Below are 15775 nucleotides of genomic sequence, written 5' to 3'. Positions count from 1 at the left end.
TGGCTTGGACCAACATGGTTTTTGAACAGGGAAGACGGTTGGAGGAAAAGGATGAATGTACACTCGAAACATTGCTATCTTCTCTCAGTAGGTTGGGATGTTATCCCTTATCCAAAACGCTTGAGATTAGAAGTGATTTCAGATTTGGATCTTGGATACAGTATTTGCATATATATAATGACTTTGGGGTGGGACTAAACATGGAATTAATTTGAGCTTTTACCTTATACACATACCATAAAGATGTTTTTATATAATGTTTTGCTTGTTTTTATTAGTATACAAAGTTCTACAAAGAGGATTTATTATTATATTTCCGTACATTATTTTACACAATTTTGGTGGGGGAGGGTCTGAAACTTGGTATCTGATGCTTTTGCTCATCTGGTGCTCTATCACTTTCCATGCCTTCAACCCCTACACAAAATTTTTAATAGTTTTGTTCATGAAACAGTTGTATGGGAGCTAAACAGTTTTGATTGTTGGAACATTTTATATATTCTGTTTTCATTAGATTTTCAAATTAAGAATGCTCAACTATAATATTGAAAGCCAAATTGAGTTTTGCTTTCTGCTTTGTGTCTCTGAACACTAGGATAATGCTGAGTCAATAAACTTAACCAGAGAAATTATGTCTGAAGGCTGTTGTATTAGAATTAGAACAGCTAGCCGGGCCCCAGTGGCTCATGCCTGTAATCCTAGCTACTCAGGAGGCTAAGATTTGAGGATCGAAGTTCAAAGCCATCCCAGGCAGGAAAGACTGTGAGACTCAAGTCTCCAGTTAACCACCAGAAACCCAGAAGTGGCGCTGTGGCTCAGGTGGTAGAGCGCTAGTCTTGAGCTGAAGAAGAACTCAGGACAGCACCCAGGCCCAGAGTTCAAGCCCCATGAAATTAGAACAGTTGGCATTATAAATGTTAATGCCATTGTAAGTTTTATTTTATTTTATTTTTTTTGGCCAGTCCTGGGGCTTGGACTCAGGGCCTGAGCACTGTCCCTGGCTTCTTTGTGCTCAAGGCTAGCACTCTGCCACTTGAGCCACAGCGCCACTTCTGGCCGTTTTCTGTATATGTGGTGCTGGGGAATTGAACCCCGGGCTTCATGTATACGAGGCAAGCACTCTTGCCACTAGGCCATATCCCCAGCCCCCATTGTAAGTTTTAATGTGGTATTGTTCAGTCCTGTGGGGAGTAGTGAGGGAGATCTACAGTAATGTGGATGACTAAGAAATTTGTAAAAGGCTAAGAATAATGGAGGGAGAGTGATATTAAAATAATTGTGCCTATTCCTAAAATGAACAATATTGTCAAAATTCATATGGCCTTGTCTTAAGCTTGGAGTTGCTCTCTGAGACCCAGGCTAACAGTTCTTCCTTGTATGCTGACTGTGGTGACAGAAGCCACAGCAGTCTCTGGCTGTGTCCCCGCAGCTGGAGTGGCGGTTTCCTCACTGAGCTTCAGTGAAAGCGCTTTTGTTTGAATCTGCATGCGTCCTTCCCCTGCTGCTGAGCCCTGACAGATTTCTTTGTTGCTGTTCCGTTATAGTGAAGACTGAACCAGAAACTCCTGGGCCAAGCTGCCTCTCACAGGAGGGTCAGACAGCAGTGAAAACAGAAGAAAGCTCTGAGCTGGGAAGCTATGTCATTAAGTAATTATGTCAATCTTTCCTAAAGAGTTTTACTTTTGGCCTGTTTGTGATGCTTTTCAGTTATGCCTGTGACAGCGAGTATGTGTGGTGGTGAACCTGCCCCGGGGTGGGGGTGGGGGGCGGACACGGAACAATCTGTCCTCACAGATTGTTAGAGGCAGCACTTGCTTTGTGGGCCCTCAAAGTGTCAGGTAGGATTCCAGAACTCCTCCTCACTTGACCTTTTCAACATGAACTTTTGGTGAATCCTTAGCACTCAAATGTTCATATTTGGTGGCTGGGAATCCATATAGCCTCCTACACTTTACACAGCTGCCTTTTCTCCGAGTGCTTCCTTAGGTTTCCTAATGTCCATGTCAGGAGCCTACCTCTGACTATACGCTGTGAAGCGACTCCAGCTTCCGAGGACAGTAGAAACGTAGCCACTTTAAGTTAACATGACAGATGGAGGCATCACCTATAATAACCCAAAGACAAGCATTTGTATGATAGAACATTTCTAATCCGTATGCAATAGATTGTTTCTGTTTAACTTTATAAGTAAAATGTATAAATCAGTGTATTGCCAAAACCTATTTTGGGTAATTTTTAAACATAGAACACTTCCTTTATAAAGAAGGCTCTCTCTGTTAGATGGAAAGACGGGCTCATATTATGGTTTTAAATTCTAATACTCTCAGAAAGGGGAATTCCTAAATGTTTGTGTTTCTGTGGTTAGAAACTATCCTGTGTACTTCCTGCTTTGCTTTCTCTCATACTTCTCAGGATAGACCATTTGGAGACTATCCAGCAGCTCTTAACTGCAGTAGTAAAGAAGATTCCACTTATCACTGCAAAAAGTAAGACAATTATAGTAAATATATGGGTGCACTTTTAAGGTTGTAAACTCCTTGGAGTATTGTGTCAACATGTGTGGTGCTGAACCCAGGGCTTCATGTATATGAGGCGAGCACTTTACCACTAAGCCATATTCCCAGCCTCCATCTACTTCTTAAAAGTTTTCCCTGTTCAGTTTGTAGAAGGATGTTTCTACATTTAAGTTCGTGTATAAACTACAAATTGTTTAAAGCTGCATTAATTTTTTATATTTAATAATTTGGAATATGAAATTAACATCTGTGCACAGTGTGCCAAACCCTATGCGGGCTCATTACATTTACCGTCTTCTAAGCAGTCTCGTGTAATAGGCATCATTTGCAGTTCACAGTGAGAAAAATATAGTTAAGCAAGGTTAAGCTGTGATGACAAGGCACAATACAGCATGGGTTGTTGTTTTTTTTAAGAGATAGAAAGGAAAGTGTACTGCCCTGTTGTTAGCAGCATTGAATGATCTGCACTATGACCAGAAGGCACAACAGCATTTACTGAGGGGACAGCCCTGTTGTGTGTGTTTGCTAGTGGGCCATTTCAGAGTTAGAAAAGCACAAGGCAATCAGTCCTGCCACGTGCCCTGGGCTAGACCCAGCATAGACTACTCTGCTTATGTGTTCCCATTATCTCATGAGCTGCTTGGCAGTACCAAAAAAACTAGTTTCCCAAGGAAGATGTTGTTTTGAGTACATAAGAATGAGATGCCTTCTCTAAAAGCAGAAAACCTGTGTGTGCTGGACTTGAACTGGTCCAGCAAGGAGCACACATGGATGAAGAGGTCTGGGACATGGTGGTTTTTCCTGCAAATGAGATTTGGTCTAAGCCATAACAGCTTTATTCAGAAGATATGGGTTTGTGCTTTCTAGGTGAAGATGCCAGCTGTTTTTCTGCCAAGTCTGTGGAGCAGTATTATGGCTGGAATATCGGGAAAAGGAGAGCTGCTGAGGTAAGCTGTGTTTATCTATTACATGCATGGGCCACTGCTGAGAGCCAGTTGGGGAAGAGCCAAAATTCTGCCTGTTTTGAAACAATGACCAAATTTGCAGGGTATTGTGCTCGGTTATATGGTGGTTAAATATTTTCCTCAATTAGAAACCTCGTCTTCAAAGACCTGTAGGTAGCCTTTGAAAGCCTCACCCTCTTTTCCTATATTGGTAGAAACCTCTGGTGGTTTCTAAAAATTTGAATTTAAAACTTTGAATTGAAGAGTTTTAAATTTCAAAACAAATAGATTTTGAGGTGTTTTGCATTTTGTTTTTTCTTTCCCCAGTCCTGGGGCTTTGAACTGTGGCATTGTCTCTGAGCATCATTGTCTCTGTGCTCAAAGCTAGTGTTCTACCTCTTGAGCCACAGCTTTTTCTGAGTAATTTATTGGAGATAAAGATTCTCAAGGACTTTCCTGCCAGGGCTGGCTTTGAACTGTGATCATCAGATCTCAACCGCCTAAGTAGAATTACAGGCATGAGCCACCAGTGCCCAGCTTGAGGTTTATTTTGTATTTATTTATTTATTTTTTATTTTTTGGCCAGTCCTGGGCCTTGGACTCAGGGCCTGAGAACTGTCCCTGGCTTCTTCCCGCTCAAGGCTAGCACTCTGCCACTTGAGCCACAGCGCCGCTTCTGGCCGTTTTCTGTATATGTGGTGCTGGGGAATCGAACCTAGGGCCTCGTGTATATGAGGCAGGCACTCTTGCCACTAGGCTATATCCCCAGCCCTTGAGGTTTATTTTGTATGCTAAAACCAGTGTGGCAACTACCTTGCCAGATACATTGAGGCTATAAGAAGAGGAAACTAGTAGTGGAGTGTTTAGGAAGCAGTGAGAGGTTGTGGTTGATTTGGGGAAGAAGGGCGTGGGAAATCATAGGTGAAGGAGCATTAAATGCTAAGCCTATGAGTTTCTGTTGTATCTTAGAAGTAGGGAGCTGATAGGATAGTTAAACCCAGGACTTCTTGATTTCACACAGCTGGCCTCCCACTTAAGCCATACCTATACTTCCAGCATTTTGCTGGCTAATTGGAGATAAGGATCTCTCCAATTTTTCTTTGCAGGCTGAGCCTCAGATCTCAGCCTCCTGAGTAATTAGGATTATAGTTGTGAGCCACCATTGTCCAGCGTCGTGGTAGTTTTTATATTATGTGGCTTACTTCAATACACAACTTGTGAGATTTAATGATAGTTCAATTTGGCTTGCTAGTGGCAAAGAGCAATGACAATGAGAAAAGTCTTACAAGAAATACTGGAGAAGAATCCAAGATTTCACCACTTGACTCCCCTTAAAACCAAGCACATTGCTCACTGGTGTCGCTGCCATGGCTACACCCCGCCAGATCCTGAGAGCCTGCGGAATGATGGGGACTCCATTGAGGATGTGCTCACCCAGATTGACAGCGAGCCAGGTAGGCCAGCAAGCTGCCCAAGTTTCCCTTGCCAGCCTGGGGGACATTTGCCTCCCTTGAGCTCCCCAGCTCACTACTGGCTGGCTACAGATGAAGCTGTCACAGAGAACCAGAACTTTCACTGACCTCTCCTCATGACATTCCAGGCTATCCAGTCCCCTTCAGAACTGTTTGTACCCAAGTGTTTTGGATGCTGTGCTCTGGCAAAGAATGTTTAGTTCATTTGTCATTTGAACATCATTATTCTCCAACTGAACTGCCTGTTCCTTGAAGGCTCCTAGCCCATGCCCTTTCCTCACATAGAAGTAACTTCTTCCTCTGTGACCTTAGGAACTCCCAGTGAACAAGCGTGCCCTGAAGATGGGGCCTGTGTCCTACCTTTTACTTTCTCTGCAAACATGGCTAGGAAGTATGTTAGCTGTTGGGCTCAACAGCTCATAACATTGCGGGTAAAACGAGAACACAGACCACTGCTGGATAGTGGCAGAGTAGGTGGAAAAATGTTTAGAGGGAAGCAGTTGAATGTCACCTTTAAAGAGTAAGCTCCATCCAATAAGAAGGAGCCTGGGGCTCAGTGGTGGGGTGTGTGCTTCCTGAGAGGCCTGTGCAGGAGGCCCTTTCCTTTCTCTGGTCTCTTAGAAGTACTTAATTCAGTACCCTAAGTGTCTGGCTTCTGGATCTTAGCTCCTAGGCAGCCAGCAGCTGTATTGGTCGTGATCACACCCTCCTGAAGCTCTGTGGAAAGCACAGTAGTTACACATGTTGAGCCTTCTGTCAACATATCTGGGTGATTTAGAGACTGTCAGTCACTCACTGATGCCCTGGTACCATCTTGTGCGGTGCTGTGAGCCCATCTTGTGCTTGGGGCTGGGCCTCTTCTCTTCTCATCATCCTTAAAGTGGCTGACTCTTTGTGTACATGTCCTTATTAAAACTGGCACACATGTTCAGCTACAAAGAGTACTTGGAGCAGTGAGGACGTTGATTATTTTTTTAATATCTTATTATTAAGGTGTTGTACAGAGAGGTTACTGTTTCCTAAGTCAGGCAATGAGTACATTTCTTTTTTTGTTTGGTTTGGTTTTTTTGCTAATCCTGGGGCTTGATCTCAGGGCCTGGGCACTAGTGCGTCCCTGAGCTTCTTTTGCTCAAGGCACTTTACCACTTGAGCCACAGCACCAATTCTGACTATTTCTGTTTATGTGGTCTGAGGAACAGAGCCCAGAGCTTCATGCATGCTAGGCAAGCACTAAGTCACATTCCCAACCCCATGAGTACATTTATTTTTGGACATTGGACAATGTCATCCCTTCCTTCACTTTCCCCATTTTCCCCTCCCATCCCTGCCCATGCTAAGTTATTTTTATGTTCTTTACTGTGCAAAATTTTTCATATTTTAAAGATGAAATAAAATCAGACATTATTGGGAGCAGGGCCTATTTTTGGTGGCAGGAGTTGACTCTTAAGAGTCAATCCTGTTGGTCCTAGATCAGTGGTATCCCATAGAATACACGATATTGTCTACTTTCTACCTTCATCAGCCCTTGCTCTCACCATGGAGATCCACAGAACTTTGCAATGGGAAAGGAGGTCAGCTTCCTGGAGACTGTCTTTTTCCTTACAGTGTTTATCTCAGTGAGATTTAAAAAAAAAAATCCTTTCCTGTTGTCACCACAGCTCTCATAAGACTGATTATCTTTCATTTAGAGTGCCCATCATCTTTCTCCTCTGCCGACAACCTCTGCCGGAAACTGGAGGACCTGCAGCAGTTTCAGAAAAGGGAGCCAGAGAATGAGGAGGAAGTGGACATCCTCAGCTTGTCAGAGCCATTAAAGCCAAACATCAAAAAAGAGCAGGAAGAGAAACAAGAAGAAGTGATGTTCTACTTGCCGCCAACTCTAGGATCTGAATTTGTTGGTGACATCACACAGAAGGTAGGAGCTCTGTCCTGTGGTGTTGACACATCACAGAGCCCCAGGTGCAAGGTTTTTAGCCTCATAAATTGAGCAGCCTGGTAGTAGAAATGTGCTACCTGTTACCAGCTGTGTGTTCTGTGCCCCCCTCTTTGCCATATCAGTGCTCCAGCAACATGGGAACGTTGCTTGTCGAACATGGACTTGAAGCAAAGATGTCTATGGATGGTGCAGTGCTTTTCATGCCTTTAATGTTGTAATATTTCCAAGTTATACTGCAGTGGGTGAGCTTTCTACGACAGTTCTATAGCTCCCAAGTGGCTGCTGTGGTGCGCATGACCCTGTTAAAAAAGAGGGAGCTATTTACTCCGCATGCAACTTCGCAGCTTTTTAGCATCTGCTGCCTGGCAGCATTCACTCTCACAGGGGGATGAAAATGGGACGAGATGTCATTTCCAAGTTTGTCACCTCATGCCCTTGACTGTGGTTCCTAAGCCTTCCTGAATGTTGCATTTTCAAATTCCTAGCATAGCAGAGCTGTCTGCCATAGACATTTGGGAATAGAAGCAGGATGGAGCTTTGTCCAGAGTGTGTGGAGAGTCCTCCTTCCAGCCAGGCATGTCTTTGTCAGGGAAGTCTGCCTATGTGGAGAGAAGCTAGTTTTGATGCAGAAATGAGAACAAAGACTTTTTCTGCTTTTCCAGATTGGAATCACCCTTCAGCCTGTGGCGCTGCACAGGAACGTGTATGCATCAGTGGTGGAGGACATGATCTTAAAGGTGGGTGCCTGCTGCCAGCAGAGGAACCGTGAACCATGGCCAGCCAGGCAGAATGGTCCATCCAGACTGTTTTTGAATTAGGGACAAGCTTAGAAAGGCAACAAAGATGATAGAGTTTGTTGTTCTTTTTTCCTTTGTTGTACTTGGGTTTAAATTTTCTTTTTGTTTTACTTTGTTTTTTTTGTGGCGCTTGAGCTCAGGGCCTGAGCACTGTCCCTGGCTTCTCTTTGCTCAAGGCTAGGATATCACCACTTGAGCCACAGCGCCACTTTTGGCTTTTTCTCTGTTATGGTGCCTAGGAATCGAACCCAGGGCGTCATGCATGCTAGGCAAGCACTTTACCACTAGGCCATATTCCCAGCTCATGAAAAATTTTTATAATAGAGCCCTTTGAGCTCTGTGGAATACATTCATTGCTGCCACTAAGCTCTTTTTGCTCAAGGATAGCACTCTACCATCACAGTGTCACTACTGCTTTTTTGGTGGTTAATTGGAGATGAAAGTCTCACAGACTTTCCTGTCTGGGCTGGCTTTAAACCTTGATCCTCAGATCTTAAGTCTCCTAAGTAGCTAGGATGTATAGGCATGAACCATTGGCACCCAGCCTTTTCTGTTTTTTTCCTTTGATTTTTAAATCAACTAAGTCATGTTTCCTTTGAGTATTAAAGCATCTTCCTGAATACTCTTGCTAATACGAAGGTATTTTCTCCTGGGTTCGAAGTGGAACCCAGGGCCTTGTGTACCTTAAACAAGTATGCCACCACTGAGCTCCCACATCCCCAGCTGTGAAGGTATTTTTTATAGCTTTTTCAGGTGCTGTTTAATTAGTATTCCAGGGTAGGAGTCAGTGCTCTCATTGTTTGGTAATTGGCAAAGACGACATAGAAATAGGCACAACTGTCCTGTCCCTGGGCAGTGGTTGGGGAAGCTTTTGTGCCAGGCTTGGTCCTAGCTCAGGTCCTTCCCTGGCATATCCCCTCCATCAGTAGAGATACGTTGATAGTAGCCCAGTTCAGGATTCAGGATCTTTCAGAATCATGGGCTCTTATCTTGGTGGCTGGTTTTTAGACCTGTCATTTTTTGTGGAGGACTTTCTGGTCCTTAGTTGTTTGGGTGGGGGTAAAGTCCGATCCAGTCCCCCTCAGGAGCAGGCAGGTGGCCATTTTGAGAGTCACAACATCTTCTCTTGTAGGCCACAGAGCAGCTGGTGAGTGACATCTTGCGACAGGCACTGGCAGTTGGATACCGGGCAGCATCTCAAAACAGGTACTGTTCCCTCTCTCTCTCCCCCAGCCCTGTTCTGATAAGTGCAGCTATTTCCCAGCAGTTTAATTGCCAAAGAAGATGTTTTACAATTAAATCAGTCCAGCAGATGTTGTCAGTGCTTGGGACAGTTCTTGAGCCAGATGGACTCAGAAGTCTGCTGTGTCGTTCTGAAAGTTTTGGCATGAAGGCTCAAGCTTTACATTACAGGGTGAGACAGAGCAGCTCTACACAGTTAGTAACAGCACCCATTATCTGGCAGATACTAGGACCAGTGTTTACATATATTATCCACTTTATTTGTATTCACTTTTTGGAAACTGAGAAACTTGGCTTTCTTCTAGAAAGTAGATAATAAAACTTAGATTCACACTCAGGTCTCTAGCACTGAAGCCCTCATGCTCACTGTTGATTATCTCTGACTGGTCCACCAAGCTCTGAGAAAGTGGTAGGTAGGCCGCACCCTGCTTTTCAAAGGAAACAAATGCTGTTATGTTTGGGGGTTTTTTGCATTATGCTGAAGAGTATTGTAAGTTTCTAATAAAAGTGCCTGGGGATAATGTAGAACCCTAAAACAGTATTAGACCGTACAGTAATTTCATACAACAGACAATGGACGTATTGAAGACAAAGGAAGGAGGGTAGAGTTCCTGTCCTGCTGTGGTGATTGTCTTTAAAACCAAGAGTAAGCCAGTGCCTTTCACGATCCCCTGCTCACACTTGCTGGGCAGACACTACCATTTAAGCCACCCTTATACCGTAATTTCTTGTGATTTTTTTTTTTAGCGTTTGTGTGTGTGTGTGTTGGTACTAGGACTTGAACTCATGGCCTGGGCACTGTCCCTAAGCTTCTTTTGCTCAATGCTAGTGCTCTACTATTTGAGCTTCCTGGTGATTAATTGGAGATAAGTCTCCTAGACTTTCCTACCCAGGCTGAGTTTGAAGCACAGTCCTCAGATCTCAGCCTCCTGAATATCTAGAATTAAAGGCGCGAGCCACTGGCACCTGGCGACACTGCTTATTTTTCTTTTTTTATTTCTTTTTTTTGCCAGTCCTGGGCCTTGGACTCAGGGCCTGAGCACTGTCCCTGACTTCTTTTTGCTCAAGGCTAGCACTCTGCCACTTGAGCCACAGTGCCACTTCTGGCCATTTTCTATATATGTGGCGCTTGGGAATCGAACCCAGGGCTTCATGTATACGAGGCAAGCACTCTTGCCACTAGGCCATATTCCCAGCCCTATTTCTATTTTTTTCACACTGCTTATTTTTGAGATCGGGTCTTGTTTCCTCTCCAAGCCTGCCTACCTACACTGTGATCCTTATTTTTTTCACTTCCTGCTGTAGCTGGGATACTAGGTTTGCCTGGCTTTGGGTCTTGCTTTTTTTTTTTTTCCTCCCCAAACTTGCCTAGATCAACTGGGTTCTCCTACTTTATGCGTGCTGCATAGCTGATATTACAAGCACGCCCCACCACATTCAGCCTTAACATTGAAATATGAATCTCACTATTTATCTTGTCTGGCTTTGAACCATGATCCTCCTGATGACTTCCTGAGTAGCCAGTACACTTGGCCTTTGTCTGCCATCTCTTTAGGTGGTAGGAAATATGTTGCCAGAGTTCCATGGTACTTTGATATCCTTCACACTAAGTAAACCACAAGTATATTCTCTCCCGCTACCCACTTTACTTTCTCTTTTTCCTAGTCATTTAGTCAGTGTTGGAATCTTTCTCTTTCCTGTAGCTGGGAAATGAGATTTGAACCATGAGTAGGACTGCAATTGAGGGTCAGCTCGATCTTTCGTCAAAATGGAAGGCAATTTAGGGGACAAGTTAGAGAATGCACCTGGCACTCCTTCCCCATTAAATGCCCCAAGTCACTGCTTAGCACTGGTCATTACCCCTTTTCATAAGCCTGTACAGGGAATGGTCCCTTTGGTAAACAGATAGATCTGACAGCATTACATCTGGTGGTAACTAACACCTTTGTTGTTGTTTTTTTTTGGACCAGGATTCCTAAAGAGATTACAGTGAGTAATATCCACCAGGCCATTTGCAGAATTCCTTTTCTGGACTTCCTTACAAACAAACACATGGGGATATTGAATGAGGATCCATGAGCATGCTCTTCCTAGAAAAGCAAGGTTTGAAGCTTTCTGAAGTTTCTGAACTGTGGTGACTCTTTTGTTTGGATAAGATCATTTTCTGTGGCCACCAAGCCATGGCCTCTACCCACGTGAATAACAGCAGTGTCCAGTTGCAGATGAAACCCTGTAGGACAGATTCCACTTCTGGGCTGTGGAGGGAAGAGGAGAGAGACATGCTGTGTCACCTTGCATTCTTCACTCTGTAGTGGCTCCAGGAGCAGGGCTAGGCCATGTGTACCAGGCTCTCCCTCCCTCCCTGTGCTAGGGGGTGAGGGCACTATGGGCTGAATCCTCAGGAGGTAGAAGTGAGTCTGGCAGGCTAAAGGTATCACCCCCACCCCCCCCCTTGGTGGGCTGGGGTTAGGAGGAGGGGCTGAGCTCTGTGTAAGCAAATCGGCCCTCTGCTTCCACCTGGCCTTGAGTGGAGGGGCTGCCCTCTTAGCGCAGGTGAGTCAGCTACATGGGGAACCACAAGCCTTGGAGGCTCTACACTCCATACAGGATTCGTTTTCTTGGGGCGCCCAGGAGTACAACGACGGCAGTAAAGCACCATCACAGGGTGGCGGCCCCCAGCAGAAGCAAGAAGAGGTTTGAGGCTGCAAGTAGGTATAGAGAGTGTCTACAACTGCCAGGCTCTGGGGAAAATCATAGCAGCAGGGCCCATGTATGCTGTGCCTGGGTTTGTGGGCTGGCAGGCCCTTCTGCTGTTGCCTCCATGTGTAAAGCAGCCCCAGAAAAGCTTGGCCATCCTTATTGGTTCTCAGTGGATCTAGAACCCTGTTCTTCTGCCAAGAACATTTTCCACAAGATGAAAAGCATTTCACAGAAACACTGGTGCGTGCCTTACAGTTGGAGAAGTAACTGCTCAAGCCCAGAGAGGGGACGCCAGTGCTCAGAAAGAAGCCGAGTCCCCCAAGGGGAAAAGGAGCAGGCAAGGGGGAAGTTAGCAGGGCCACTGCAAAGTGTCCAGATGTGCAGATGGCCTCCCCAGTCTTCTCATGGTTTATATCAGGAGGACAAAGGAAAGAACTTACTTTTAACTAGGAACTTGATCATGTTCTGTGTGAAGAAAACTTGAAACAGTTCAGAATCAAAGTATTCAAGCAATCTAATTCCGGTTTCATGGGTCTCACACATGTCTGTGTCAGGAAAATAAAGCAGGGAAACGGCTAAATAAAAATCTGCCTTCCTAATTCAGCACCTAAAAGTTACAAATGTAGAAGAAATGTATTTGGTAGCGCCTGGGGTGCTCTTGGCATGTGTAAATGTGACTGCTGCACTGGGGTTTGAACTGAGGGCCTTGCACCTACTAGGTTGGTGTGATACTGCTGGGCCACACCTCCGTCCTCTGGCTTAGTAAAGTTACTGCCTTAGTGATATTGATGTCAGTACATGAGGTTGAGATGTTGCATACATTAACCTGCCACAAGCAAGGCTGATACGCAGGTGAGTAGATGTGGTCAGTGCCAGGACCAAGACCCACAATGTGGAAGAGCCAAATGAGAACAGATTCATTTAGCGCAGGCATGAAAACCTAAGATTACCATTTTGCTAAAAAATAACTGATTTAACAGTATGTGTATAACATGTTAAATGTATTTCTACCATCATTTGTAACCTAGCTGTGTAAGAGTCTACAATAAACATTTTAGTATTTGTGGTAGGTTTTCTGACTTGGAGCACTAGGTGGGCTGCTTCCTTCCAGCATGGAAGGGGCAGAAGTGCAAGCTCCCTGAGCTCCAGTTTATTCCTCTACTTCCAAAACTTGCCCAACCGTTACCTGAGATAAAAGATTACAATTACAAAAAAATCTTTTAGAACTTGGAAGATGCATGTTGACCATGGACATAATTGTATCTGATAACACAGCTGGGGCAAAAGAAAACAGCATAAGGTGAGCTTAGTTTCCTGCAGGCCCAGGCAGAAGGAAATTCTGTCAAGCAAAAGTTGGGCACGCGGAGGTCCAGAAGTTGTTTGTGACATCGTCCATATGCTGGGACCATCTGCTGTCACATGGCTGAAAAAGTAACAGTGGAGAAGCACTGGAGAGGAAGGCTCTGCAAAGTTTAGTTTTCTAGAAGAAGGCAGTAATTTATGCTTGGAAGTAGCTTTTTGGGGCACCACATTTGACTGGATCACAACTGAGGAAGCTGGGTAGCCTGGGGGAAGCAAGAGGAGGGGCTCAGCCCCACCTCCCCTAGCACTAGTTCCCTCCACCAGGGCATGGAGAAGAGTAGCAGAGCTGGAACCCATGCCATGGCATCAAAAATGGGTCTTCCTGGGGCTGGGAATGGGGCCTGGTGGTAGAATGCTTGCTTAGCATGGCATGGAGCCCTGGGTTCAATTCCTGACCACCACATTAACCTAAAAAGCTGGAAGTGGCACTTTGGAGAGTCTTAGCCTTGAGCAAAAAGAAGCCAGGGACAGTGCTCAGGCCCTGAGTTCAAGCCTCAATACAGTAAAAGAAGGGGAGGTGGGGGTGAGGGTGCTCTCCCTGACAGAAGAACCCTGTGTCAGTGTCCAGACTCCTACCCACCTGCCTCTAGTGGGCTCTCCATCATCCAGCAGAGCCTAGCTTTATTTATTGCCAATCCTGGGCCTGAACTCAGGGCCTGAGCACTGTCCCTGGCTTCTTTTGCTCAAGGTTAACTATCATTTGAGCCACAACGCCACTTCTGGCTTTTTCTGTTTACATGGTACTGAGGAATAGAACCCAGGGCTTCATGCACTCATGCACTCTACTACTAAGCCCAGAGCCTTTTTATTTCTTTCCGTGTGCCAGTCCTGGGCCTTGAACTCGGGGCCTGGGGCATTCCTTGAGCATTTTTTCTCAAGGCTCATGGTCTACCACTTAAGCCACAGCTCCACTTCCAACTTTTTGGTGGCTAATTGGTGATAATAAGAGTCTCACAGACTTCCCTGCCTTGGCTGGCTTCAAACTGCAGTCTTCAGATCTCTAAACCTACTGAGTAACTAGGATTACAAGGGTGAGCCACTGGCATCCAGTGGGGGAGCCTGCCTAGCTTTTCTTAAGAGCTGCTGTGGTTGTAGAGACCGAGCTGTGGAGACTGAGAAGTAGGACCTTGATCTGGATGATTACAAACCCCCTTGACCTGGGAAAAGGGGCTTCCCACTTCCTTTGAGACGCCAAGGCTTTGAAGCAGTCTGTAGTAGTTACTTCATGTTGAACACTTTCTGTACACTACAATTATTTAACAGGATTGGATTGCTTTTTATTACTTTCCCAAATGTAACTTTTACAACAAAGTATTTCACAGTTATTTGAAATAACTGGAAGTGGTTTGAAAAGGCCTTGTGCTTGCTAGGAAGGCAATCTACCACTTGAGCCATACCCCCAGCCCTGCTTTTTATTTTTAAAAACTTTTTACATAAGTAATACAAAAATGTTTAAATTTTTTATAGAAATTTTAGAAAGTATAAAACGTAGCTACCCATGACCCCCTTCTCAGAGATAGTGACTCTTGGTGAGTCTTGGTCATTTCCTGCCGCCTGCAGATGGAGTGTCTGTGTAAGGTTGCTGTGGGTTGGATGCACACAGCCAAGACTTGTCTTGTGCTTGGTGCTTTTTGGGGCCCTAGACTATTGTGTGGGGGCACGGCCAGAAGCAGGCAGAGGGGGGAGCCAGTTTCCTGTGATACAGCCTGGCAGGCAAAGCCGTGGTGAGGTGTCCATGCAAGGCAGCCTTCGGCACTGCAGAGGGTCCTGCCAGGTGGCCTTTCACCTGGTGAGGGAGAGTCCCCGCAGCTGGGAGGAGGAAGGGGCAGGACTGCTTTGTGCCAGCCAGGAGCCGTGGAGTTGTGCCTCCCCGGGTGAGAGAACCAAGGCGGGGGCTCAGGGAAGGGCTGGAAGCCCAGTGGCACAGGTGTGAACTGGCTGGGGCCTGGGTAGGGATGCTGGGGAAAGAAGCAAGAGCAGCTGCTTTGCTGGGCTTTCGCTTTGCTCCTCATCCTGCGAGCAATGCTTGAGTGCTTAGCAAACCACAGCTTTGCTTTTAGATAAAGCCAAAGTTCCCATAGCACACTAGCAAAAAGCACAGCTGGACCAACGGCACAGGCAGCCCTTTGCCATGGCCTGGGATGAGGGTGCCACACATGCTACCCGCAGGACCTCTGTCCACCCACAGCAAGGACAACGCGACCTTAAGGTTCTTAGTATGGAAAGATGGGATTACAAAGGCATGAGAATGTGCTTATATATTCACTTAAAGACAAATTAAGAAATCAGAACAGTACATTTTTGCATTTTAGTAAAGTCAGACTGCAGTTAATCTGCTCACCTCCCACATTAAAATGCCCAGCAGGCAGTCTCTCCTCCTAGCAACATAGAACATGCAAACCAGCAAGTGAAGTAACAGGCCCTTTATGCACAGCAGTTCTAGTCTTTAACTTCAGATTCTCGGCCCCACGCTTCCTTTGCTGCTGCGAGCCAGGCCTGTGCCTGCCTCAAGCAGCGGAGACAACTGAGTTAGGAACTGCTCACTTCCTGGTCTGAAACCTGAGTGTCACCACCTGGGGCCACCTGGGGGCTCACCCGCCATCAAGCCAAAGGGAGATCCTTAGCTCCCTCCCCAGAGGTCCCCACAGCGAACACATCAGCCCTTCAGATGTCTGCCTGTGGCGCTGTTGTGCACAGAGGTGGCTGGGCAGCCACACTGGCTGGGACTTATTGAGACCTGAGAGCCTTACACAGATGAAGAGCCACCTCCCTGGCCCACCTCCCTGCCCACAAGCTCACTGCAGCA

General features: G+C 45.7%; 1 protein-coding gene across 2 annotated transcripts in view; it reads left to right on the top strand.

Moving 5' to 3' along the window:
- Yeats2 (YEATS domain containing 2) overlaps positions 1-12673 on the top strand; it is an 89226-nt gene extending 76553 nt beyond the window's left edge. For both annotated transcript variants that reach the window (XM_048347026.1, XM_048347025.1), the window contains exons 24-31: positions 1545-1647; positions 2413-2486; positions 3384-3463; positions 4713-4914; positions 6621-6847; positions 7531-7605; positions 8798-8871; positions 10878-12673. In XM_048347026.1, coding sequence (XP_048202983.1) covers positions 1545-1647; positions 2413-2486; positions 3384-3463; positions 4713-4914; positions 6621-6847; positions 7531-7605; positions 8798-8871; positions 10878-10986 — 944 coding nt within the window. In that variant the 3' untranslated portion in view covers positions 10987-12673. The remainder of the gene's footprint in view (positions 1-1544; positions 1648-2412; positions 2487-3383; positions 3464-4712; positions 4915-6620; positions 6848-7530; positions 7606-8797; positions 8872-10877) is intronic.
- Positions 12674-15775: the final 3102 nt, after the last annotated feature.

Source organism: Perognathus longimembris, chromosome 5 (assembly GCF_023159225.1).
Source record: "Perognathus longimembris pacificus isolate PPM17 chromosome 5, ASM2315922v1, whole genome shotgun sequence".
Taxonomy (NCBI): domain Eukaryota; kingdom Metazoa; phylum Chordata; class Mammalia; order Rodentia; family Heteromyidae; genus Perognathus; species Perognathus longimembris.
Note: the sequence above shows the minus strand (reverse complement) of the source record. Positions and strands in the feature narration are given on the sequence as shown.